We start from the raw sequence: 27,529 nt of genomic DNA on the forward strand, positions 1-27,529 counted from the left end.
TGTGTGTGTGTGTGTGTGTGTGTGTGTGTGTGTGTGTGTGTGTGTGTGTGTGTGTGTGTGTGTGTGTGTGTGTGTGTGTGTGTGTGTGGGTGTGGGTGTGGGGGACATGGGAAATTACGCACTACTTCATTGTATTGGTGTTTGGAGGAAAAGCCCTATTGAAGCTCTCCCTCCTTCCTTCTCACCTCTCTTCCTCCCTCTCCAACTCTCTCCTCCCTTTTCCATCCCTCCATCACTTCCTGCCTCGTCTTTTTCTTCCTGACCATCTCCTTTAAATTCCCTTCAGCTATCTTCCCCTTCTTGTTCCACTTTCTTGCTTCTCTCTCTCCATATCAGCCTGTCACTGTCATGTTTTCTTACAGTTTCTCTCCCTTCTCTTTTCCCTCGTCTAGGTTTCTCTCAGGCTTTTGGGGAAAGCAGGGCAGGAAGCAGCTTGGCTCTCAGACAATGGAACACATCAAAAAGCAGCACCAGCCTAACCAACTTCTCACACACACACACACACACACACACACACACACACACACACACACACACACACACACACACACACACACACACACACACACACACACACACAGAGAGCAAGACAAACAGGACATTCCAGCTGCCGGCTGCACCGGATTCCTCGCCTTGGCTAATCTGAAACGGAGAGTGAGACTGGGAGTGGAGTGAAGCAGGGAGGCAGGGTGAGAACTGTGGGTGAGGGAGAGCAGGGGAGATGGAGAATGACAGGGCTATGCAGCGGTTGAGGCTACGGCCACACTGATACGTATCTGGAAAACGATCTCCGTCCAGATGAGTGTTTTAGCACGTTGACACTGGTCATGTGCTGGCAGGTAACATTTTCCATTTTCAGTTAAATGCCTAGTTTCAGAAAATACTGTGTCATTGTTTCCAAAGTCTCTGTTTCTGCCTAACCCTAAAGAAGCTACGGGGTTTTGAAACAAAAACAGGGCCAGCAGCGTTTCCAAGAGTCTCTACTTTTGGGCCTCGAAAAGATGCGTTGACTCAAGTTCTGTCTGCAGCTAAAACTCAAAAATGAACCAAATTGGTTTTATGTTTATGTAAAAAAAAGAAATAGACATTGGGGCAGGTGTGCAAGTGTAATTTGAATGTGCCCGAACATTGTGAAACACCGGTAACACAGACTATCATGACATCCCCGTTCTCATGTCTCAAAGAGGAAATGGGTTTTATTGTGGTATTGATAAAAATGAGGTCAGGCATATAGAACTTGTCAAGCCACAACAGATGAAAAGCAGCCAGTAGCTACATTTCTTCTTTTTGTTTGACAGTTAACATTATGTTTTTATATGATCCCTGACAAATTAAAATTTGCTGTGATTTAAATGTAAATTTGTGTTTAATTTCAATCGACAGACGGGAACTGTTCATGACCTTCCTCATCAACCTCTGTGGACAGTGTGTCTGAAGGAACAAATGTGTTGCATGAATACACAGAGCAAGGAATTAGAAATAAACCAAACAGAAGGAGAAGCAATGCTAAGTCAAATTGAGGAGGTGAGGCAGAGCGAATGAGCAAAAGGGGGAAAAGAGAGAAATTCTGAGGCCATGTCTACACTGTTAAAGGCCAAATTAAAATACAAAATTGAATCTACATGTTAGAATATTTCCAAATGCATTGACATTTCTTACACAGGTGAGAACATGACTTCAAGATCGCACAGCGCAGGAGTTCACTTTGCCCTTATTCCTGTCTCACACAAATAAACAACTGTAAAATAATTATATGGTTGACAGACAGATGTTATATGTTTATCTAGGCCAATTAACTGAATCTATTCACCTTAAAACACAATGTAAACACCTGCACTATGTGATTGGCAAGACTCACATGCAAAATATGCATTACAGGAAAAGCTAGAACAGGAAGATGCCTTTTTAAGCGATTGTTATCTTTATAACTATAATTAAATGCACATACTCATCACTCCCAATAGAAAGATAAAGAGAAAACCTCAGCAGCATTTGAGCAACTACAAATTCACACACTAGCTCACTCACACATGCTCGTGCACACAGATACAAATCATGCATGCACCAGCACAAACAGGTGTCATTGCGTTGCTATGCTATCCTGGGGCCAACTTGACTGTGGGAAAAAAGAGAGAGCAGGCATGATTTCATAAGGCCAGCCACTCAGTGAGTGATGGCTCATCATCTTCCTTATCTATCTGTATGTGTGTGTATGTGTACCAGGTTTTGTGTCTGCTCAGGCAGCCATGAGAATCAACTTGAAAATGAGTCAGGGATCGTCGTTAAAGACACGTCCCACCGGTTACACGCTGCAGGTTGTTCCGGGGGGATTTTCATCAGATTCACAGTTTAATCATAACTGTGATTCTACAGCAGACTGAGTACAGGGTTAGGGTTTAACATATCTGTTAAAGATCAAATGTGAATATCTATAATGTAAAATTTACATTCAGTAAAGGTTGGGCTGCACAGGGATTCTTAACCACCAAAATGAAAGTGTGATCTACAGGTCTTTCACATAAACAGTGTGGCATATAAATGATGAACACAAAAACAAAACAAAATATGAATAACAAATTAAAACAATTATAATAACGTTATTGAGCACAAGCGTTAATGACAGACCTACTCTTTTTAATTCTGGCATGTTGATTTGAACCATATCACCCAGTCCAAATGATTTAATTTCCTATGATTAATCCAATTCACAAACGAATACATCTGTACTGTAAATATCATAACAACTATGACTGATAGTTTCCCTCGCAGAAGACTGTGAACCATTGTTTCCCATGACTTTTATGAATTGCAGTGTTTTCCAGGGAAGCAAACAGGAATACTCTCATATTTGTAATGGATGACTCATCTCCAGAGAAAACATTACACCCAGAGTAGTTAATATTTGTGGTCATGTCCCATTTGCTCACTCATTCATAAACTCACACACTGGAGTGACACAACAATTATAATGGCCTTTTTTCCTGATCTGGCTCCCCTACAGACAGAAAGACGGCCAGAAGGACAGACAGCTTGTCGCCCCCGAGACAAACAACAAGGAACAGACAAAGGACACGGACATCATCAGTCACTCATTTCAGCACCCACAAACTATTAACATGTGTGTACGTGAGACAGTGGTCGTGAGAGTGCGTTAAATGTGAGCATCACTTTCTCCAAGTGTGTGTTCACTTTTAGCACATTCTCAAACTTAATTTGTGTGCGTGTGAGTGTGTGAGTGTGTGCACAAGTAACAGGAGACGCAGAGCCCTCGCCACACACACACAGTGGGAAATATTTGAGATGGTTTCCCTCGGAATGTCTTGGCGTGCCTATGGAATGCCCCCCCCCCCTTCCCACCACCCCTCTCATGTTGTCGCTCCCCTCCAGTCTCCGGAGAGAGAGAGAGGGAGAGAGAGAGAGAGAGAGAGAGAGAGAGAGAGAGAGAGAGAGAGAGAGAGAAAGAGAGAGGGGAGGGAGAGTGGGAAATAGGCGGGACGCGCAAATCCGACTCCTGTTTTGTCACCACAAAGAGCGGTACATTCACAGGAGACGTCAGATGAAGCCACAGGGCTCAAACACACTTGCAAACAATGAAAATGTGTTAGAGACACTGTGTGTTTGTGGTCATCTACAAATGCTATTTAAAAAGTAGCAGCGTATGCGACTTAAGGTCTGAGAACAAACAAGTCTATAAGAAGTACATCCTCTTCTGTTTTCTGCGGAATTTTTCACTCACAATGACGCCCTCAGTCACATGTGGACAAATATACAAGCGTTCTCACCAAGTGAAGTGAAGGGTAACTTTAGACGTGTCTCAACCTCTCACATTCCTGTTTCTTATCCCCCGGCTCTCTTATGTAGATCAAAAGGACAGACATCAAGTCTTTCTGTCACCTAACCCTCTTCCACCCCTACTCTTCCTCCAGTGTCCCCTCTATTCCTCTCACTCAGACACTCATCTTGCATAGTTCAGATGTTTCTCCTTTCAGCTAATTCATGTTATTTCTTTAATCTCTGACTGACATGCTCCTTTTAATTTTCTCTCACCGTTGTTTAGTTTTTTTCTTTTTAACCTCCCTGCCATCACCTCTTTTCTCACTTCTCTCTCTCGCTCGCTCCCTCCCTACTCTTTTCCTCTCACTAACCCCCTCCATCTCTCCCACCCCTCCCTCTCATGGTGTGGCGGTTCCTGTTGCTCTTGTTTTCACTTCCCCACTAGTCTGGTGCGTGGGAACCAGCGTTTCTGCTGCAGTAGTGTCTACGTCTGAGCCTGAATGTGTGTGGTTCTTTAACCGAGTGTGTGTATGTAAAGGTGCTGAGGTGACTGTGTTTGTGCGTATGTTGGTGTCAGTATGTTTGTCAGATTTGGTTTTGACTGTATGAGTATCACTGTATGTGTGTGTGTGTGTGTGTGTGTGTGTGTGTGTGTGTGTGTGTGTGTGTGTGTGTGTGTGTGTGTGTGTGTATCTCTCAGGCAATCTCTGCTATCTCAACATGTCTATAAAAGGCCAGTACAGGACATCTGATGGAAATGTGCAACCCAACGGAAGTGTGTGTGTGTGTGTGTGTGTGTGTGTGTGTGTGTGTGTGTGTGTGTGCGGGCATGGAAAGTATAGATGCAGCAGTCAGTGGTGGGGATAGGATATGGCTGAATAAGGAAACCATGATCCCCCAACTCCACCCTCTCGCCCCTGCATCCTTCACTTCGTATTTTGAGGTTAGAAATAAACATATCTTGTACTGTGGATAAACCATTAACAAACGTGTTTGATCAATGTATCAAAACAGACGGTTTATTCACAAATTAGTATTAAATCATGTTCACATGCTGGATCAACAAAACTATATTATTCTCAGATGAAAAATCACAAAGTGAAACTAAAAATACTGTAATGTAACAACAATGCTGGTTTTTAGCAAGTCAATACTTTTGGGAGGCAGTTAGATGGATTTTCAGCTGGAATACGAAAATATGGCCAAATAACTAGGAGCTGGTGCATTCGTAAAATGAAAATAAAACTGTATTTTACTTTGCTGTCAACTATTTACTGAAAAGTTCTCCCACTTCACTTGTCATTAAACGTTCCTCTATGAATTGTCCAGTTCATCCTGTGTGGACGGCCTCTGCCACATTTATGTTATTTCATATTTTTAAAGTGCACCAATGACACGCATTACAGCACTTAGATCCCGGGCAATATTGTAATGTCTGTGCGTTGATAGACGTTTATAAAATCCCTTGAATTTCTGAGCCAGACTTTCTTTTAAATCATAAATAAAATTTCACCACGTTTACATTGTTCAAATATCCAGACAATGACAAATACACATGAAGCCCTCCTACATCACCCCTTTACTCTTGGGGTCTCCATGGTGGACACACATTCCTTTGCATCTAAAATCTCTATGTGGCCCATTGATACACAGACACAAAAATTAACCCTTTGCCTGCACCATCTTTACACAAGTTTGTGGTTAATCTCCCTCTTCATCTCCTCTTCTCTGCCCTCATGACATTCATCGGTGGTGTGAGTGCATGAGGGAGAAGCACAGAGAGACAAAGGGAGAGAAACGAACCCATCCATTGCTAATCACAGAGCTCTACAGTCAGATAACAAAGGGGTTAACTTCGCCTGGGTGGGCTGTGGAGCAGCCCCCAGGGTGAAACACACACTCTCTCACTCTGTCACTCACACCTATACACACAAATCATGACCACCTTAATTTGGCATGAACTCTAATCTGACTATTTCCGTGCAATATTTAACAGTAATCAACATTCAAATAAAATTGTTATATTGCATTTTATAGCCTGCATCCACAAGGCAAAGTGTTTTAGGGTCCTCATTCGTTTGGGTCTTAAAATTTTAGAAAAGACACTTTTAGATAATATTTTAAATATTATATTCCAGGAAAATGATCACATTGAGAAGATTAAGTAGGGTCTTGATAGTGGTAATTTCCATACTTTAGTTTTTAAAGCAGACGGCACGCCCAGGGTCAAGGCTGTAAAAACAATCATATACATCACAGCATAACGGTTTTGCTCAACTCTACTGCCTGAAGTACACTTCTGGGAAAGATCCGAGGTAGAGCTGCTACTAGAATGATTTTATAGTCACATTTGGTCTTCCTTTGGTCATAATATATCAAAGCGACTTCCTCTTGAAGTGAAGGGAGACCAATAAATAGGGAAGGTAGGTGGGTGCCCATTTGGCCATTTGGCCGTTCCAGACGGTGTTTTGGTGCGAGTGTGTTTGTGCCATCATGATGTCATCAGGTCAGGAGGTCTCATCAAGGTGGTCCAGGTTTTCAACATTTTGTGTCTAACGCAAATTCACCCAGTGGCATATCTTGACACATTTAGGGCCCCCTACTAGGAGCATACCAGAACACCCAAGTTAAGAAAATGACCTCACAATCACCACTGCTGCTACCACACACAAACATAGCCGTCGGAGAACACACAGGTTTCCCTAAACAGCCACCCAGGGAGATGTGTCTACTGGTCAGGTACAGTAAATCAAACCTTCGATAGTACCTGAATTACAGTAATCCTGGTTCCTTTATATAAATCCAGTCACACAAATGTTTCGGTTTATAAAAGAAGGAACATGATATCGAAAGGATTTTGAGGACACTTATAATTGAAATTATAAATAGTTTCATTTCCAGGTATAACTCTCTAGCCTAGTTAAACTTAAACTTATAGAATTTTACTGCGTGGTGAAACAATTCTGAGGGTTTATTTACATCTATCCTTTTATCCCAAAATGTCAACAATGAACACAGGTCTTGTCTGTGGTGGAAGAAAGCTAAGCAATGTAACCCAGACATCCCTCTTTCCAGGAACATCCTCCAGCTCCTCCTGGGGGTCCTGGGGGACTCCCAGGCCAGATGGGATATGCATTTTCTCCAGTGTCTCCTGGGTCTGCCCCGGGGTCTCCTACCAGTTGGAAATGCCCAGAACACTTTTACGGGGAAGCGACCAGGAGGTTTAATAATTACACTACCAAAGTGCCTCAGCTCAGCATGAAGGTGTTGCAGCTCTTACTGAATGTCCAAGCCCCTCATCCCGTCAGTAAAAGTGAGCCCATTTTAGCTGTGTTAATCTCCAATTTCTTCCACACCCACGTCACTGCCAAAGCCAAACCAATCTGCCTGCTTATCTCTCACTCCATCTTAACCACAGTTAAATACGACCCCAAGACCCATTCCCACAGAGGTGCAAACTCAGAAACGATCTCCCCCAAGGCAACACTGGAAAAACAAGCCCGAGGCTGTATGCATGCGTTTGATTCTAGTGAATATAGAGATTTGCCAAACTAATGAATATCAACTGTGTGGAGAAATGATTCCACTCAGTCAAAAGAGCCAGTGTTTGTAGCCAGAGTTCGGCGTGTCAAGGCCCTCACCTTTGTCTTCTGCAACCACTGACAACACTTCAAACAAACAAGTACAATGGAGGGTTTTTTAAAAGCCTGTTTCTCCATTTCCCCATATCGTTTATTAATTTCTTCCCCTTTCTTTCAGGATTACACAATACACCACAGCCACCACACACTTTGTTATCATAATTAAGGAACTTATCCAGTTCAGCAGTATTTCATAATCACAGAACTAATGGTTGCGTAAAAGGAACTGAAGCATTTTCCTCTTTCTGACTAAAAGCTTTCGTGTATCCAAGCATCAGCTAAATATATGTGGTATGAAACACGGAATGATTTTGTAATCCTGTGCACGGACATAGCCCTCAATCAGTGTTTACCTCTTTGGAGCCAGCTGTCTATCATCATCTTCCTTCTTTCCTATTTGATCTGCCTGTTCGGTCTTAGACCTACTTAAGCCCAGCTCTACCATTTACATCGCAAAAGTTGCAAAGAAAGAAGATTTCAGCTGTGATAACTACTCAAGAGATTTACAATTCTGTCTTTCAGTACAGTTGTAAATTGTTTTTGCATCGGATGTGTGCATGTAGTAATGATCACTTTAGTCAGAAGAACAACACCCAACAAAGGTGAGAGCCAGCCGGAAGTTTCCTACCTGGCAGCGGCTGAATATATCGCTGGGAGTGGGCTGGACGTTGAAGTGTCTGAGGACTCGGACAGCCTGGTCTCTGGCCTTCTCTGTGCATTCTAGGGACATACAGCGACCCTCACCCACCTGGGAACGCAACTATAAATATGGGAAGACAGAGGCAATGCATGTAATTTAACAAAATAACAAAAGCGTATGCAACCAACATGCAAAATGCATCAGTAGTTGTAAACTTGAAATTGGTTTCTGACGTCACATGACTTATTACTTACACTTTGGAACGGTTGTCCACATGTGAGTATGACACGGCCTTCAGCTTGTGCTAACTGACACACAACAGAAACACATCAAAACAAATGAATACTACATTTCTGATTGTGTTTAATTGTATGTTCTCAGTCCAGACTCATAATTCACCCTTGCTGCTTCTCTGTGATCATCAGAGTTCTCCAACATGATCACATCGACTCCTAGACAGCGCAGGTACCTCCCAAGTCCCTGTAGCATGTTGTCGCACACCACCCGCAATTGCTGGGGCAGCAGAGGAGGGGGGTATTCTGAGGGTTTCTCGCCACACAGGAGGCCTTTCTCCGTGTCAGAGCGAGGGGGACTGACCCTTTGAGCCCCCTGACATTCCTAAATGGACAGAGACAAAAATGTGATACTTAACTGATCCCCACAGGGGGATTTTCTTTTCACTCGCATCACAGTGCAAGGAGGACAAAGCACAGGGTGAGCTTTAAAAGTGCACCCCTGGAGCTGATAGGAACTGCTGAAGAGTCTCAGTCAAACCCACATTGTCCCTCCCTGCAGGTCGGATCATTCGAAAGATACAAGGTTATTGCATATCTAAGAGATGTTAAATATATTAGCATAAAAAGGAGTGGTTCAAATTCATGACTGCACCCTGTGAAAAGGACTAAAATTTGGAAAATTAGTTTGCACTTGAGTACCTTTCATTAAAGATAAACACCCTCCTTAATTTACCTATATGTGTTTCACAGGCTCCCTATTGATTCAAAATTTAACTTTTGACAGGAACAGATTTGAACAGATGTGTAATAAAGCAAAAACCATACAACACTTTTTCAGAGTCAAACCCAAATGGCCATAGTCGGGTCAAGCACAGGATTAGTCACAAATGGATTCTGGCTTCTCCATTTTGGATCTCATAATGAAAGATTTCCTGATATCAACATGTCATGCTATAGATATCTATCTAGAAAAAGTAGTCTTCTTCTATGTTTTAACTTTATAGGAACCTTGTGTTTGTCTTTAATTTATCTTCACAGCCTCCACTTCAAAGCATTTGGTGTTAATAGCAACCACATTAAAATAAATGAACTCTGTCAATGGCATCAGTCGCTATGAAGAAATAGCAATTGACCCCTGACCTCTTCGAGGGTCTGTTTCTTCTGCTTGGCCAGTTTCTTCTTCTGCGTCTTGTCTCCGCTCTTCTCTGACTGGCTTGAAGAAATGCTGCGCAGGTCAGCCGGCAGCCCGTAGCATGCTGGGTTCCTGGAGAGGACTGAGTACACATCCAGCAAACAGTAGGCATCTGCCACTAGAAGGAGAGGAAGAAACGAGAGAGGGAAAAAGAGAGAAGGAGGGGGAGGACGTTATTGGTTTGTGGTTCATTGGGGGGCAAACAAAATAATCTGTGATATTCTATAGTGAAGAGAACAGTGACCATCTGTCTCCCTGTCATTGTGTGTCCGTCCATGTGTAATAACTTACCTGCATATCTAATTTGGCTGATGCGCAGTGGACGTTTCTCCCAGTTGGACATCTGCTCTGTCTTGTCCAGGGGCTTTCCCAGGACCTGTTGTACCAGCAGACTGAGGCCTTTCTCTGCAGAGTCTGCTCCGACCAGCACCTCTTTAGGGCCATTCTGAGTCCTCTTGACCTTACTCCTCTGAATCTACATACGGAATTATAAACTTTTAGTTAATTGGCATAGTACAATCTTTGAATTGTCTTAATTTGAACCTGTTTCCATGGATGCAATTATGAGTTTTTTTATCGTAAATTATTGTATTACTTTACATGTACTACAGGCTCAAGGAGAAATATTTGTCTTCACTTTTCTAACAGTCCCTCCCTTCTTATGTCCTGCAACAACATCCTGTTTCAACCGGACATTCCTTGTGATTTTGCAAAATATGTCTTGCATTCCTCCTGTCCTGCAACATGCAGCCTGCTCCAGCAGATGGTGAAGAAACCTCATCAGTTACTGGACCTTGTTGCCATTTCCACATTCCTATCCCCCCCTCAGAGACTGTGAGTTCAGCTACATACATCAGACAAATTGCTGGGCCACAGCAGTGTATGTACCAGGGCTAGCATCCAAAAATAGCAAAGAACAGCGTTCACTGTAACGACCCGTTACAACCTCTTGTACAGTATCCCTGGCTGCATTGGACACAGTGGTCGTAAACATAGATGCTTGTTGAACTGAGCCTGCTGGCATGTTGCCACCAGGAGTATCGATAACCTGACTTGCTGTGAAACTCACAATAGTTTTGCCTTTGTCTAAAGTTAGAAATATTATACAGGTAGAACCATATGTGTGCTAAACTTTGTTATAAAATTAGAAATATAAGGTTATTATCAAACAAGTCTCTAATTATATCTTTTCTATAGTTGCTGTAATTCCAACCACTGAATTTAATTTAAAACACTTTGAATGACAAGATAACTTTACCTTTTGGTGTACACTGAGAAGATCGAGCACCCCCTCCATCTTCAGTGGCTCATCTAAAAACTGGTGCCAGGTGGCCAACAGACACTTGAGATCCCCAGACATTCCATAACCTAAATTGAAATAAAAGGAGAAATGTGAGCAGCAAAAGCATTTAGAGAAAGGCCTTGAATAAATCAGATTTAACCGCGATCAAGACTATTTCTTACCCAGTTTAAGGACATTTCTCTCCGAGAACAAACTCCTGATGAAACTCAAGGTATCTGGGTTTTGACAGAATCCGTTTGCACAGAGGTCCAATAAAAAAACCTGGTCAGTAACTGCAAGCTGTATCAGGGCCACTTGCTGAGTTACGATGCAGCCAAATGTGGGCTGCCACTCCATGTCAATACCCACTACACCACCATCCTTGGAAAGGATAAAGAAAGAATGATTGGTCAGCAACAAAAATACATATTTTTTAAACAGATTAACCACAAAATAATAACAATACACTAATAACACAAAAAAGGGGCTAAAACGTCCTTTTCTTTATTTATCCTGTTTTATCTCTATACCTTCAGCACAATGTTTCGACATCTCTGGAGAGCTTCTGCCGTGCCCACAAAGGAAACCTTGTCTTTGGTGAGTGGCACCTGGTAGAACCTTTGACAATGATGCTGAGATGATATCCACTCCTCAGTTTGTGCTGAACCACTCGGACATATCTGTCTGAGCAGAGGCGAGAAACTTGTGTTATTGTGAGTGTGCACAATAAAATGATAAATAGACAGAGAACAAATCAGAGTGGATAGATTGTTTCATTAGAGAGAAGGAAAGGGATGGAAAGAATCAAATAAAAGCTGATAATGTGGAATGACTCATCTGTCACAAACCACATGGAATTGGATGGTGTCTCAATGAAATATGGGAAATGTGGCCACAAGGCGTCGTCAAAGTAATCCAAGCTTTGGAAACAGTTTCAACCCCCAATAAATCTAATATTTTATCCCACACAATCAATGAAACAATAACAACAGACATAATTTGGTACAAATTGTTTGTTAATAAGACGCTGTCGAACAGCTTTGGGTTTAAAGCTATAAATCAGTAAACACAATGTTCTGCAATGCACTTCAGCGATAACATTTTAGGGCTTCAACTATTCCTCTTCATATTAGAAAGTACAGCTTGTACATACCACAAGTTGTATAATAGGATACATTTATTTTGACCAACTTACTGTAGATCAGGTGGTAGGCGCTGCTGTGTTTCCCATACCCCGAAGGGAAGTCGATATCTGGGGATGTTGTACTTCAGGGACCACTGAGAGGCTTTCTGGAGACCGTAGTACTTCACCAACATCTCCACCAAGAGTATCTGCAGCTCAAGGTCATCTGCCACTACACTCTACATATAAATAATAAACACATACAACTAATGTTAAACTTCTGTAAATTTAATGTGCAGATTATCCACACATCGTCGTGTCAAGACTAATCTATAAACACAACTCACCTGTACGTGGTCACTCCAGTTCTCCTCTGTCATGCTTTTCTGAAAGAAAAATATTATGAAATATAGATGATTGAAAATGCCAGAAAGGGATTTGGCCTTTAGTGAATGGATTGATACGAAGGTATCTCCTCTGTACCATATCTGTGTAAATATCACACACTTCATTCAAGTCTCTGCTTGTCTTTAACCTATATTCTGTAATAACACAGAAACGCTTCCCACTGAATCAAAGGCTGTTATTTATTCAAAGGACTGATTAGTAGTTTGAAGACACATCTTTCAGTGATAATTGACAGTTATGTGTTAATTTGCATTTTCAACAGAAGGAAGCAACACTGCCAACATTCTCAGTAGGTCTCAGTTTGTGACAGTGTGAAAGTGTGTACCGAACAAGAAAGGATATTTATCTTTCTATCAATCTATCACCATTATTACATCCAGTTGATACTAGCCTACTTATCTACCTGGTGTATGTTATGACGGTAAATGAAATTTGAAAGCGTGCTGCATCACTTACCTCCACAAACCTCTTGTACATGAGGAAACGCAAAGAGTCCAGTCTCCTCTTGTGAAGAGCATTGGGATACAGACCTAGGTCAAAAACACAGATCATAATCTTTTCTTCCATAAGCACTCAAACACTACGTTCATGAAAAACTGCACTCATGCCTCATCACACACCTTGGTCGATGTTGAACTTCACTGCAAGTCTTAGGATGTGTTTGGCAAGCATTTTGGGTGCGATGAGGCCCATGTTGTGTTTGGACAGGGAGAGACGAGGGAACTTCCTGTGAAAACACACACAATCATGTTTAGATTTATACATTTGCACACTGATGCCTACATGTACGACATAGGCTCTCATACATTCATGCATGTTCCATACTTGTTTATCTCTTCTACACTGAAGCTGGGGTGGCACCAGGAGTCCAGCAGTGTGACAAGTTGCTGTTCCAGATGATTGTGGCCCATGACGAAGGACTCTGCCAGTGGCAGCTTATCCTGCAGGATTAACGGTATGCACATCTGCAGAGAAACATTTAAAATAACCTTGATTCAAGATTTAAAACAGGATAAATTAAGATATTACAAATTTAAAGTGTGCTCATATATTCAACACAAATGTTACTTGGACCAATGTGCTGCAAATATTTGTCTCACCTCCTCCATATTCACTTCCTTCTGCAAGTTAAGCTTTATGCAGAGAACAGCTGCCTGTGAAAATAACGAGAGAGAGAAATTCAGTACAATTTAAAAACAATGTACGATTAGTGTCAGAAATAATTTGACTTCTTATAGTTTTGCCTGAAATCTTTCTGCCATAATAAATGGCCAATGTCACGCCACCTCTTTGTAGCAGCTGAGAGCCTGTAGCTTCACAAAGTGCAGTCTGAGCACGGCTGGGTCCAGGGAGCCGAGGTGGTAGATGTTTATGAGGCTCTCGAAAAAGCTGGCCTGGGGTTCCGCTGGTAAACGCAGAGCACGACACTGGAGCTCCAGTGCTTGCTGCTCTGAGAGTGAACTCATGGTGACCTGGTGGCGAAAACAGAAAAAGATGAGGAACAGAAAAAATTACAAATATTTCTGAGAATATATTTTTACTTTATACAGAGAGTGTTGCTGATACAGATTCTTCAGACAAAGTCACTTATGAGACAATGGAACTATGATAACCAATCTCGCTGTTGTGGTAGTAGTGGTAAAAATCTGTGTGGCCATGAAGGTGGCAGGAAGTTGGCCCATAGTTAATAATGGCAACAGTGAACTAGCCTGACCAATAAAATTCAGCCGATACAAGCCTTTCACATATGAAATATATGTGAATATAAGATACGTTTGCCAACAAGTGCTGATATGAAATCTTTTATTTTACAGAATAAACAGTGCATGTTGTAAACAAATAAACGTGTTCTTAATTCTATATATTTAGTTATTTTTGTGTTTTTATTTTTATTCATAGTTATTTGTGATAAAGTTTATGGTTAAACAGTAAAATATCCATCCCCAACTACATTTGTCATAATGGTTTGACAACGACATCTTGGGAATAATTGCCAAATGTTTATATATCGACCAATATGTCAATATTGGAAAATTTTACTCTCTAATATTGGTACTGGTATCTGCCCCCAAAAATCCCAGTTAACTTGGACTAGACTCTATGGTACAGTTCTGCAGTTACTTTGATGAATTTCATTTACCTGAGGATGCTCCTTCATCCACCTCTGGAATTCCATGAGGATGTGGTGGCCGAGGGTGTGGCTCCGGCCCCTCTGTCTGCCCGGACAGCCCTCCACGATTGTTAGCAAGGCCTCCAGAGGCTCAGACAGCATGGGAAATCCCTGGATGGCTACCAAATGGAGCTATGGGGGGGAAAGAGAGGGAGGGAGTGGTGAAAATGTAATGTCCGAGAGGAAAAGCTTGATGCATATAACCTTACAAATTTATCTTTTTTATCTTGTTTTAAGGTTGTTTCACTCAAATCTGAACCCTTGTGTTTGTGAGTCATTCCTATAAGAGCCATGCAGTAATCCCCGTAAAATAGACTACAAACTTAGAAACATGTTGGAGGGAATTTCAAAAGAATCTCTAAAGTTCTCAAAATGTTTGAGAGAGATGCTCCTTTTGAAATGTACAAAACTGTATTTATTTGATTTGGTTTTAACAATCATGTTAGAGTGTAATATGAAAGGAAGTACCCAGGTGTAGGAATCTGAAGATATTATGTGTTCCTCTATTTTCTAATAAATCATCATCTGCGACTGAGTCACAGTTGTAGGTAAAACGATGCAACTGGAATGGGAATTTTTAGACATAAAAGTATGAAGAAAACGAGCTAACTTCCCTCTCTGTGCCCGGCAGACACTGGCTTGTGACACATTTAAGTCTCAATTTAAGAATGCAAACTCTGGCATAACACATTTCCTACATGAGAAAAATAATATCTGTGTGAGAATGCTTCGCGCTATGTCTTAATTTGCAAAACAGATGTCATCCACTCAATATCCTCCTCACACAGATCTCAAGTTCATTCAGTGCAACGCAAATTCCTTCCTTCCTACAGACAGACACTCTGGTTTCCTCATTAACACACACAGACACACATGCACGCGTTCACACACACTGGTGAACTTTACTTAAACATGGTCCCCCTCTCTCTCCCTCTCTCTCCCTCTCTCTCTCTCTCTTCTTCCTTCCTGTGCAAGTGTTTCTTGTTGAGACACAAAGACTCCCGTCTCTCTACCTTTGTAAACACACTAACGCAATATTGCATGTGTGGAACTGACACACGCTGTGAAAGTGACTCTTACCGTCAGCAGATCTTTCCGGTTCCATAGTTCGTAGAGTTGGTCTCTCAGCACGGCAGGGTCAAGACCTGTGGGATCACACACACACACACACGCGCACGCACGCACACGCACACACACACACACACACACACATAGATGAGGTGAAGTTTCACTCTGACCTTTGAGCTCTGTCAACCTGACGAGGATTCAAAACCTCTTGGCCTCTGTAGTACTTTAACGTTTGAGTTAAAAAAGGTTAGTCTACGTATGTACAAAGTGGATCCTTTGCGTGATCTACCATTTACAGGTCCACTTTATCCCAATAGCACAATTAACATTTTTTGTTTTCATTGTCTAACTCCTCCACACTCCTTCCTGGGAACAATAGCATTACATTGCAGTGTTTCATACAAGAATAATTCTGAAATCCACTATGTTGATTTGCCCTTGCTCTGAAAGACTGGTCATGTTAATAAAATGTAAAACTTGTTGCCAAACCATACCTTGTTTTGTGTCCAACCTAAATCTTAGCTTATAGGTAATGCAATATACTGGAAATGTTGTTTGTTAAAACCGGCATAGCTGAGTAGCCATTACGTCAAATATTATTTCTTTAACAGGCACAACAGAGCAGCCGTAACATCGGATTAACAGCTGAGGCTGGTTGGAGAGTAGAGGAGCGCGGCATTAGCTCTGCATTCCATCTGAATCTGCAGCCAAAATACTCAAGAGAAGACTCTTACAGAATATTTTTTGGGAAGGCCAAAAGGGGAGATGTGTACATGCATCGTGTTTCACGTTTTGTGTCTATCTGTCTGTGCGTGTGTTCCACTGAGTCTTCCCAAAAGCTTCAGCTTCTTTCTCTGTCGCTCTTGCTGTGTGGGCTCCACCGTACCTGCCCCCCTGCCTCCCTCCCTCCTTCCCAGGGCTAGTTTTCCTGTTCTCCTCTCCCGCCCCGCAGCAGCCTCTCTCGATTCTGTCTCGGATTTCCCCAGGAAAGGGCTATGCGGTGGTCATGGTGTAAAAAATACAGCCTTCCTGATGCACAGCCTGGGAACGCAGACCAAAAGGCTTCTCCCTTTCTCACTCCACCTTGGCCTCTTTCTTTACTGCATCTGTCCTGGTATGACACTTGTCTTCCATATAATGTCTCTTAAACATGAACTTTATCTGCCTAACAACCTAAGTCAATTTTTTGTCTCACTTCCATGTTGGTCGTTTTTCAGAGTTTCTCTTCCTTCCTTCTTATTTTAACATCACAAGAAAGAAAAAAATCACCTCCTTTATATAACAAACACTGAATCATTTCCTCTGTGATTATTTTCAGTTGTGCCATACCAGTCTTTTGCAAGGTCTGACCCATTTAGTACAAACCATGCATTATTCACATTGGTGTCAGTCATTTTCAAAGTATAAAGCCATTTCATGAATGTCCTTTTTCCAGAAAATCTGTGGTTTTACTTGATATGAGAATCTATGGTCAGTTAATTAGACGTTGCATGAGAAGACGGCTTTTATTTTAGAAAAAAGATGCTCAATTGTTGCCGGCCTTTCAAAATAACTACATTCAGTATCTCACCATGATGTCACAGCTTTGACAGCCACAATAGAGCGTGCCATAGAAAACGGTCAACAACAGCAAGGACCGGATTTGTAGCAAATACACTGATGTGCAAAAACACTGAAAGGGCCTTTAATTTCAAACATCTGAATGACAAAGTTGCCTTTGCTGTTTCTCTGCTGTTATAAATCCCACTCCAGCCCATTCATCCCGCTAACGAACATGCGTACGTGCACAGGGACTCACACAAACACAAACAGCACAACCCACTTCACTCCAGCCTTGCCGTTTGAGTGAGGAGAGGATAGTGAAGTAGCAAAGAGGAGAGTAGAGGAATGTGCAGCAAGTAGTTTCTTTATAATCTTGAATGGTGGGTGAATGACAGAGCTGGAGGCTCCCCATTCATTACAACATAATAACCCCATCACCACATACAAATACATGGACACACATACAGTACATGCACTCACTCAACTCTGGGAATTACGAATGTTTTTCTTTACTCTTTGATGCAAGAGAATTTGAAATATGAGAAGAAAAATACTATGTTTTCGCTAAGTGGATTTTAAAGTAATCTGACACTAACCCTGTCTCCCACTCTTTACAAAATAATATAAGTCACACTTAAATTTCAGTCAAATTAGACAGAGATTAAATCCACAGGCAGGTCTAATAGCATGTTGCCAGGCAGCTGCCAAAATAAAGGAAACACAGAGATCAAGTGTCTAAATGTGGCATTTAGTGTCACTGCAGCCACCAGTGTGACTTGGCAGAGGTTGCGCAAGTGGCTCAACTGCCCTGGAAGGATGCCACAACATTCCCCTACAAGTGCTTCTTTTCTCATTTGCTGTTGTAGGTGCTGGAAAAAAGGTGCTATTACTGAATCTTGAAAATGAGGAACATGCCAGCACTCACAGAATTTGATTCCGCTTTTGTATGTTAATTACCTCTCCAGAAGTGACCCACTACAGCTTGTTTTCCATACCAGAGAGAACTGACACATACTTATAGCCTCTACAGGGGGGGGGGGGGGGGGGGGGACTATGATGATGTCGATATCATTGTCAACTATGAGCTCCTTGTGTCCAGTGGTAATGATGCCAAAAATAATGTGTAAACAAAGCTTCAAACCACAGATGACTCAAAGTTAGAAACTATAAAGTGGCAACACAATTATTTTCATACTAAATTCAATATCTTCTTTTGAAATGAAGACAAACTACATTCAAAACTTGCAGTTAGCGGCAATCAGCAAATTGGTCTGAGATACCTACAGTGTTTTTTACTTGTTTTTCTTTGATCTAAAACGTACAGTATATGATTTCAAATGCCTAATAACCAAAGTATAAAAGCTTTGTTACCTGACCTTAGTGACATTAAAGTTAGAAGAGAGAGTGCATTTCATTCCAGGGATTGTTCCTGCAACTTATGCCTCTCTGTACCCATCATGCTATTAGAATTAACCCTCATATATTCTGCATTATAACTAGAGAGAAGTGTGTGTAGAAAAAACTGTGCCACAAACCTGCTGCATGTGGAGCCTGAGGGTTCATTTCTCTTAACAGGACCAGTGTGCTGCTGTCACTCTGTAGAAGAGGATACACAGAACAACACAATGCGGTAAATAAGAGGTCTCCACCACATTTGCTCAAGTATATATAACTTATAAGTAGGGATACTTTCATTTACAAAATGGGTAGATCTGTATCTTTTTTATTATTGACATATAGAGGAAATAAATACCATTTCAACTTCACAGACCCCAAGGAGTCATTTTAAAGTCTTGTCTTGTTTAACCAACCGTCCATCACCCAAGGACATACAGTTTACAATGATATAGCATTTTACAAAAGCAGAAAATATGTTTTTATGTATGAAATTTAAAGGAAACTATGAATTGATTATTTAAACGACTGTTCATTATTTTTCTGACAATCAACATACTTTTGCAGCTTTACAAGCATGTAATTATGTGCCATAATACAGGGTTAGGGTTAAAACCTTTAGACTGAACTAATAGGTCAAGATATGCCACCCTGCATTGTGTGTTTGTATTATTTTGTTCTGAACTGTGTTGGGGAGCAACTTCTTTAAACTGATGTCACGGAAATGAAAATAATATGAATAGAAAATGAGGAAGTGTCTCGTATAAATATTAAAACAACAAAGAAACTGATCCAACAACTCATGATTATATGAACCAGTTTTGCAGATATCATGGTTCCTTCATTGACACCACAGACTCTATGTCTCTGATTGACACACACACACACACACACACACACACACACACACACACACACACACACACACACACACACACACACACACACACACACACACACTTGTGGGAACAGTGGCCTGAGAAAGGGCAGGAAGCCAGCTGGCTATGAGACTAGATTTCAGGCTGAGGATGTTTTGTTATTCGGCCTGAAGTCTGGTTGTTTCTCCCTGTCTGAATGTCTGCGGGCTCTAGAGGCGGGATTTGGCATCCAGCACTGTCCTGGCACTGGGATGGATGAAATGGAGGAAGAGGAAGAGCACCTGCAGTCAAAGTCTCCTTTCCTAACCACTATTCCTTGAACCCGATGGAATATGTCACGGGGTCAAGGAAAGATGTGAAGGAGAAGATGTAAGGCGTTAGGAAAGGAGAACCACTGAGCGGAGAAAATCTGACTCCACTTACAATCAGCATTTTTGTTTCTTCAAACAAATTTATTTATACCAGAAGATACGCACAAAATGTTCAGTGTGCTGACAGTTATAATAAAGTTCTGTAAAACAGAAAGTGACACATCCTGAGAAAATATGTTTTCAGTTTATAAAGAGGCAACATTTAATCATCACTTACTCACAGGAAATAACAACTAAACAGATTAAATTGAAAATCAAAATAAAACAAACAGGACTGAAATGTTGAAATAATGTAATAATGTGAGGAATATACGAGGAGAAAACCTTAAATAGGCGAAGGATAAAATGATTGTGTCCATTCAACAATCAGGAGATTCAAATAACTTTTATACAAGTATTTAGAGAATAAGAATGAAACCGCTGTTCTGTTTTTTTAAATATTTTCTCCTTTCCTTTCATAAAGGATGGTCCGATGTTTCCTATGCTTAAGGAGATAAATTAGGAAGCATTGAAGCTCCTTTCCTCATCATTTAGAGAATTTGAACAGCTCTTATTATGGCGGCCCTTGAAATACTTCCGGGTGAGTTCCGAAAGCAAAAATGACTTTTCCTTTCGCTTTTGTTATCTTCTATCCCCACCTAGTGGTTAGGAAAGGAAACTCCCTACTTCCTCAGTGTTAGACTCCCATGCTAACCAATGTTAGCTTGCCTGATCCATCCACTGAGGTAAAGCTCATGATACCTGACAGCATGTTAATGTCGAACCTCCTGTAGTTATTCTGCTATAACAGCTAGCTCAACTCCGCCATAGTGATTGTACGTCAGCCAGTACGCGAGTAAACCTTAAATATCGCGACTCACTTTAAGCTAGCTCACACACATCGATGCTAGCTTTTCCTGTTGTTCTCCAACGCACAGTCGACTTTATTTGTGTTTTTCACGCGTGTCAACAAGCGACATGTATTTAATGACACTGCTGTGGTGCTATATTATCGATGGGAACGCACTCACCGTGTGCTACTTCCTCCCAGTGAGCTCCTGCCAGGTAAACTGGTGGCAAAGTTTCTCCAGTTTAGCTAATGTGGTTGAATGGACTTTGGTGGTCCACTTTGTGTGCCCTCGGAAAAACCTGTCAGGCAGCTTTTACCCTCACACTGGACACAAATAACCATAAATTACAGGATATAATAACTAAGTCACGTCTCAGCTTTAACACTAATCAGTGCAGATGGATTTTTGGGCTGAGAAACAGTATATACTGAAAATGAAGCTGCCTCTAAGTCGGAGAGTAGGGCTACATATACCAATACATTATTCTTCATCTACTACTTATTTTCAGAGAACGCTGTCATGCAAGTAAAAATAACTTACCGCCCCCTATTGGTCTTGTTTACATTCTACTTGTAGTGACTCATTTTTCTTACCTTGAAATATTTGATTTTACTAATATTATATGACCAGATTTATACTTATATACTTATAAATGCTGCCAGACTGTCAACATTACTGCCTTTACTTTTTTTTTAAATATTTTTTATATCTCTAGTTCTATATTTTAAATTTTATTCTTGCACTGTTTACACTTTTTTTTTACATCTGCTGTACCGTAATTTACAGGCTATCTCTAATGCACTACTTTGTATAGCTTCAGTTATTTATCTTTAAACCTGTATTAAATTGGCTTTACTTAGGTTGAACTTATTTATTATGAAAAATATTAAGGTAAGTCCGGCTTTCGATTCAAATCCAAGGCCTATATGAGATCATATATCTTACATAAAAATAAAATGAAATAAAAGTGTATGTATAGCCTTTGTAATAACATTTTAATTATTTACATCAAGCAACAACAAACCCATTCTGGCCACAGCGATATTTATGTATTCAGTTTTTTTGTTTAATCATTTACAAACATAGTTTATTTAATGGTGGCCCTTTTAAATTTATTAACAGTTATTTTTTTACCTCTACCATGAATGTTTTGGGGGGATATTTTTACATCTGATGCTGCCCAGGGTTCACTGAGTTTAATGTTAACTCAAGCAAAACCATGTATTGTGTAATAATAATAATAATAATAATAATAATAATAATAATAATACATTCATTTCAAATAACTTTGTCACGTGGGTCAAACTTGTTTACCACGTGCCCTGTGGGTCACTTATTAAAAATAAACGAGCGGTCCCAGCAGGAGTCAGTGTAGTTATGGTTGTTGTTGTTGTTTGAGGAGCTAACGTTATTTACCGGAGCTGCTCCTTCTCCTGCTCCTTCTTCTTCCCCAGCCGGACCCGCTGACCTCTCGTATAAAACGTGGCTGACCGCCCAGCGCAGAAAGCAGCTCTGCTTCTGATCTCCTCCAAGCCTCAGCTAGCATCTGCTAGCTAGCGCGTCCCTACGGCGGAGCTAACGGCTAGCAGTTAAGCAGTGATGGAGTGGCGGGGCACCGGAGCCTCGGTTTACCCCGTGGAAGAGTCCGGCGGTGACCCAGCTTCAGCAGCCAGGGTCCACGGGGGTGTTTACCCTCACCAGCAGGTAATGTAGTCTGTGTTGGTGGGAGACGTGTGTCGTATCCCAGCGGTGAGTTAACGGGTTTAAAAACATGCTAGCTAGCTAACCCTGTTGGGGGATCTTTGCAGTGAGTTTGTGCTGAAGTTCACAGCTTGATAGTTGATAGCAACGTGTGGGCAACTGCTTGATTTACAGTAGCGTCTTGTTTTTGTTCTGTTGCCCAGTTTCTATGACTTTAAAGTGGCGTTATTATCTTAGTTAGCTTGTTGTGTTTGGTCGGCCAACATCAGTGTTCATGCTTGAGTCAATGCTAACCTGCTAAAAACACAGATCCACTTATATCCTGTTTAACCATAAGGTGAACGGATCACTGGCAATGTCTCCATGTTGTCAGGCCGCTGCTAAAATCAGCTCTGGAAAGAGATCATCCCTGTTTGGGCTGGTTGGTGAGATCAGAGGTCAGAACTGGACGTGAAGCAGCAGCAGCTCACAGTCCCTCAGGTCCTGCATTCAGTCTCTGACACTGATGACAGCTGAGTGTGGTTGCTGTTGGGGACCAGATAAGGTCTTTGGCTGTTTGGGTAGCCATGAAGCAACGGACAGGTTTGATTTTATTTATAGACCTCTTTCCCCACCCTGGTCCTAAATAGAACATGGTTGTGGTGATGAAGGCTTAAAAGCCAATTGGCCTTAGTGTGTGATTCAGCCACAGTTTGTTGTTGTCAGCTGTTCACTCTGAAGATAGATGGAAAAACTGGGATTGAGAGGAACGTTTAAAGTTGAGCTCCCTGTTGACGAGAAACCAATGAGGTATAATCCATTTCTCCTCTGAAGGAAGATATTTTTTACCTAGGATCCTTTAGCATATTTCTTTAAAACAGTCCAGACTGATTGCATTTGAAATAGCAAATTTGTCTGAATTCTGAAACGTCTTTTTTCATTCAGCACACTTTTCTCAATTCTGCTCATACAAAGCATGGACATCATGGATTAACTAAATCCCATCAGCTGTAGTCTAACGATGAATTAGCCTCTGGGGGCAACAATTGATATTTCCGTTTAGCAAACACTGTTTAAAGTCTGACAAGTTTCTTTTATAACACAAGTAGGATTCTTCTCCACACAAAACATAAACACGATACTTTGTGTAGCTGTCTTAGGTCCAGGCAACAATTTGATTAATCTCAATTAACAGCTAGCTACTTAGGAATCTGTTTATAGAGATTTTAACTAATTTGATTGAGTCACTGACGGTGTGTTCCTTTTTCTTTTACCAGACACCATCATCACAACTTTGTGACTGTCCAATGGCGTCTCTGTGCCAGAGCCAGCAGCGCTGTGTTAAGGCCTCAATTGTCTCCAGCTGGAGACTGGCTGAGGCGCAGGAACAGCTATGTTCTCTAGGGGTCCACAGCTCCGAGTCCCTGGAGCAGGAGCGTGCTCGGACACTGGCCTGTCCCACAGAGCTCACACACACGGAGGAGGAGTGGCGCCGCAAGGAGAGCATGCTGGGAGGTCAAGAACCAAACCGCAGTCCTGTGCTCGGAGCTGTCGGAAGTTGGGATGTCTTTGATAAGGTAGCATTCATTGTTTGAAGATTTAAAGACGAGAGATCCATTTTGCTGTTGTGATTTAACATTTTCACATATTTTCCTGTGTGTGCTCACCATGTAGTAACGTTTTAATCTCAGTTATGTCTTCTCTCTCTTACAGAGTATAATTAATGCCCAAATTCAGCCTGTTGAAATGGACCAGGACAAATGCAATACGTTTCTCCAAACGTATGAGAATGAGCTCCGGCATTTTGGTAAGTCACACACTAAATTAGATAGTTTTGCCTACAGATAAATGGTTGAAAAAGCCTGTGACTACATTGTTTTCAGTTTAATAATATTCTGTCATTTGGGACTCAACCTGTGGCTTTAAGATTCTTACAAGTTAAGACAGGATTTGTCCTCCAGCTTCACTGAAAGAGATGATGTTTAATTTTCAGATGCATATTTGAATGAACAGGACAATGTTTTGGGCCTTTTTATAAAAGTGTTTTAATATTATAAGTGATTACAACAGTTGTTTCATCAGTAATTTAACTGTTTTAAGGACCTTTTAAGTCTTCATATAACAAACTAACATGCTTTGTTTACATTTTCAGGTATGTTGAGGAGATGGGACGACAGTCAGCGATTCCTTGCACACATGCCTCAGCTCATCTGTGAGGAAACAGCCAACTACTTAATACTGTGGTGCATGAGACTACAGCACGAAGGGGTAATGTACAGATGAGATTTTGTCTTTTTATCATCAACCACTCTTAACAACACCATCACAAGACCAAAGCAAATGATCCATTTATCCCGATAACCAGTAACCATTGTTTATATATTATGATATATAGGATGTGATTTCAAGAGTTTTGTTAATAAACTGTAATGTGTTCTACAGAGAGGTGAATCAGTTATTTAGCATATCCTCATTGATTGATTAGATATTGATTCAAATAGACAATAATCAGCACATTTGTGAACATAACTCCATATATTTGAATAGCATCAGACTGTACATGCTTCAAAATTACCACAACGTTAAATTGGCATTCTTTAACACAATTTTAGCAGAAATAGTATATTATAACCTTCATGAATGGAGGATTTATTTCAGGATTGTTGTGCTAGACTGAGTTAGCTAGTCACATGTTCATTTTAAGAAAATGCAGTGTCACATTGAATGCTGAAGTCTAGACTTTACACAAGTGATTTGAACGATTTGAGTGCTTTGAAGGGGTGACCTGTTGAGGCACACAGGCTCAGTGAAGTCAGTTGTTTTTTTAACGCTCCTGCAGAAGGAAGCGCTGATGGAGCAGGTGGCGCACCAAGCTGTCGTCATGCAGTTCATCCTGGAGATGGCCCTGAACTCTCAGCAGGATCCCAGAGGCTGCTTCAGGCAGTTCTTCCACAAAGCCAAAGTAAGCTGCAAGATAAGATACTACCTACCTCTACTTGTGTACCTACTGTAGGCTTTCATACTGCTGGATGTTGGGACATGAGACATAATAGATCAGCGGTTAATTGAGAAGGCCACAAAGGAAAATAGCTAAAAAATGCTTTACACTTGAATTCAGTTGTTTCTGGAATGGAAACTGGGAGGCAACATATGTTGTTCTTTGAATATTGTTGTCTTTAATGCTTTACAGGAAGGACAAGAGGTTTACTTAGAAGTCTTCCATACAGAGCTCGATGCCTTCAAACACAGAGTTAAAGAATATGCAGTGAAGTGTAGAGGTGATACCCCCAACAACACTGAACTACAGAGCAGTGGCACAAACTGCAGACTTGACCCCAAAGACTCCTTGGACTCTCCAGTAAGTGTTCCTCACTTTTCCCCATTGCTACTGAAACAAAGGTTACAGAAGTTACTGTATTCTTCTTGGATATACTTTTCTTAATACAAACAATGGAACATGTCATCAAGAACAGCAGTCTCTCCTAACCCTTAAACTAATTATATACCTGATAGATTCTTTATTTTAGGGCAAGGATTTAAAGGTTTAGAAGAAGTCTAGTGTGAAAGTGGCCACACTAGATTTACAGACATACAGGAATACTGTATGCCATTTGGCCACTTTCAAGCCACAGGCTTTTCTAATCTGTAGTTTGTAAGAAAGAGAGAATGAGGCCCCCCCCCCCCCCCCCCCCCCCCCCTTCTGTTGGCCCCTCAGTTTGACAAGTTGCCAAACATCTACTCACCAGAGAAAAGAGAGAGGAAAAACTCCTCTTCTCCTCCCACAGAGGAATGTGATCAAGCTTGAAGCTGGTTTTGCTTTTGGAGTTTTGCTGTTTTCTTTTTGCAGTGTCTCTCTTCACATCAGCTCGAAGTCGAAACCCCTGATGAGGGATCAGAGGAGAACATGCACACGAGTAGCTTTTCTTTTAAAAGAAAAACACAAGGTTGTGCCCTCACAGATTTGCTGTAGGTCGTGATAAAATCAAAGCACAGAGCTTTTTTTTTTTTAAATCAGAATTTCAGCGTCAGCTCAGATTTGAAATGTTTTAGAGTCAGAGTGCTGTTACATCACTATTATAATCCTCTATAACCTGACAGCAGTATGTTAATCCCCCAGAGTCTGTCGCTCTAGCTCTGTTTATTTTGAACTATTTGTGATTTTGATATTTGCAGGGCTTCACCTGTCATTGGTTGACTCTCATTTGAACGCTCTTCCCTTTGTCTCCCTCCACCAGGTGGCAGAGTACCCTATGAAGCGTTGTTTAAAGGCAGGGCTGTGGACAAGCGCAGGAAGGTGGACAAAGGACGACGCCACAGAAACAGAGGACATACGCATGATGGAGACCTCCTAATGATTGACTCCAGCTTTTCTTCCATCTCCATCGTCTCCCTGTCCAGGAACAAGAGTTTTAAGCCCTCCTTCGACAGCAGAGCAGGCTCGTGAACAGCAATACAGAGCAGGAGTTAACAGAGACATGATCAGTATTTAATTTTTCAGTGCAGAAAAAAATGTTTTACTGATGACAGGTTTTCTGTTAGCACATCACAGGCGTCTGGCTATTGGCTCATGCAGTGTCTTTTGCCTGCTAAACGTATGCGTTGCTCAATAACAATGGTTTTACAACCCTCTCATTATCTAGCTGGTTATTGGCTGGACTGGCCACGGTCCAATGCATCATTTGTGAGTGAGGGATAGAAATAAGTTTGTGATCAAGTCACACCATTGGTCGGCTGGCTGAGTTTTGGAAGTTTCCTCATTGGCTGCTCCTGAGAATTGTTTCTATCATGTAACACACTTTCTTTGTCATAAAAGCAAGTAGTGACAAATCTAGGCGACTTCTTGGTCAAACCACAGTTACTTGCCCCAGAAGAGAGCTGCCAGTGTTGACCTGTGGGTTGACCTGCATCTGCTCTGTTCAGTGAGTGGCAGAGAGGAGCAGCACTTTTATGCCCAGGCGGAGGGTGTGTGGTATGTGAGACATAAAAGCTGCTTTTAAAGCTGCACTGCAACCCTGTACATTACCCAGAGAAACTGAATGCAAATGTCTGAATCAGTCGAACCGGACGTTAAACCAATTTTACTCGATAGTACAAAGTCTGCGTAATGCGTGACTGAGCCGATGAGCAAACGGATAAAGAACTGAAAGCAGCTGACACTTGGCAGAATGCAAATATTACACGATGACGTCATGATTTAATTGGTGTTCCACAACAGTTTTCAACTACGTTCACAGTTTCACACGAGGTCCAACCATCTCATAGGTTCTGACCTAATTTAGTTTTCACTTCTCCTGAAACA

General features: G+C 41.4%; 2 protein-coding genes across 3 annotated transcripts in view; one reads left to right on the forward strand and one right to left on the reverse strand.

The window, feature by feature from the left end:
* Positions 1 to 21,021, reverse strand: part of exd3 (exonuclease 3'-5' domain containing 3) — a 37,082-nt gene extending 16,061 nt beyond the window's left edge. Inside the window, exons 1-19 of the mRNA XM_034602141.1 lie at positions 20,731 to 21,021; positions 18,612 to 18,674; positions 15,547 to 15,611; positions 14,437 to 14,598; positions 13,583 to 13,768; positions 13,397 to 13,450; positions 13,122 to 13,261; positions 12,917 to 13,023; positions 12,753 to 12,826; positions 12,236 to 12,274; positions 11,961 to 12,127; positions 11,296 to 11,449; positions 10,948 to 11,146; positions 10,742 to 10,851; positions 9,775 to 9,958; positions 9,432 to 9,601; positions 8,455 to 8,673; positions 8,310 to 8,363; positions 8,044 to 8,175 (exon numbers count right to left, since the gene is read on the reverse strand). Of these exons, the coding sequence (XP_034458032.1) occupies positions 8,044 to 8,175; positions 8,310 to 8,363; positions 8,455 to 8,673; positions 9,432 to 9,601; positions 9,775 to 9,958; positions 10,742 to 10,851; positions 10,948 to 11,146; positions 11,296 to 11,449; positions 11,961 to 12,127; positions 12,236 to 12,274; positions 12,753 to 12,826; positions 12,917 to 13,023; positions 13,122 to 13,261; positions 13,397 to 13,450; positions 13,583 to 13,768; positions 14,437 to 14,598; positions 15,547 to 15,611; positions 18,612 to 18,639 (2,244 nt within the window). The 5' untranslated portion in view covers positions 18,640 to 18,674; positions 20,731 to 21,021. The remainder of the gene's footprint in view (positions 1 to 8,043; positions 8,176 to 8,309; positions 8,364 to 8,454; positions 8,674 to 9,431; positions 9,602 to 9,774; positions 9,959 to 10,741; positions 10,852 to 10,947; positions 11,147 to 11,295; positions 11,450 to 11,960; positions 12,128 to 12,235; positions 12,275 to 12,752; positions 12,827 to 12,916; positions 13,024 to 13,121; positions 13,262 to 13,396; positions 13,451 to 13,582; positions 13,769 to 14,436; positions 14,599 to 15,546; positions 15,612 to 18,611; positions 18,675 to 20,730) is intronic.
* cdc37l1 (cell division cycle 37-like 1) lies at positions 20,359 to 27,397 on the forward strand. Of its 2 annotated transcripts, XM_034602152.1 has the most exons (8): positions 20,359 to 20,445; positions 22,005 to 22,254; positions 23,508 to 23,807; positions 23,944 to 24,037; positions 24,383 to 24,498; positions 25,070 to 25,192; positions 25,421 to 25,588; positions 26,466 to 27,397. In XM_034602152.1, the coding sequence occupies exons 2-8, from the start codon at positions 22,150 to 22,152 to the stop codon at positions 26,580 to 26,582; spliced, it is 1,023 nt and encodes a 340-aa protein (XP_034458043.1). In that variant the 5' UTR covers positions 20,359 to 20,445; positions 22,005 to 22,149; the 3' UTR covers positions 26,583 to 27,397. The 2 variants fall into 2 exon arrangements, with proteins under 2 accessions (XP_034458043.1, XP_034458042.1); XM_034602151.1 differs by lacking the exon at positions 20,359 to 20,445 and having other exon boundaries at positions 21,921 to 22,254.
* Positions 27,398 to 27,529: the final 132 nt, after the last annotated feature.

This window comes from Hippoglossus hippoglossus, chromosome 12 (assembly GCF_009819705.1).
Source record: "Hippoglossus hippoglossus isolate fHipHip1 chromosome 12, fHipHip1.pri, whole genome shotgun sequence".
NCBI lineage: Eukaryota > Metazoa > Chordata > Actinopteri > Pleuronectiformes > Pleuronectidae > Hippoglossus > Hippoglossus hippoglossus.

Bases quoted from the DNA above. Each gene is read 5' to 3' on its own strand.
- cdc37l1 (XM_034602152.1), top strand. From the start codon at position 22,150: ATGGAGTGGCGGGGCACCGGAGCCTCGGTTTACCCCGTGGAAGAGTCC. The intron at 24,038-24,382 runs GTAAGTCACACA...TTACATTTTCAG, and splicing joins GAATGAGCTCCGGCATTTTG to GTATGTTGAGGAGATGGGAC. The intron at 25,193-25,420 runs GTAAGCTGCAAG...AATGCTTTACAG, and splicing joins AGTTCTTCCACAAAGCCAAA to GAAGGACAAGAGGTTTACTT.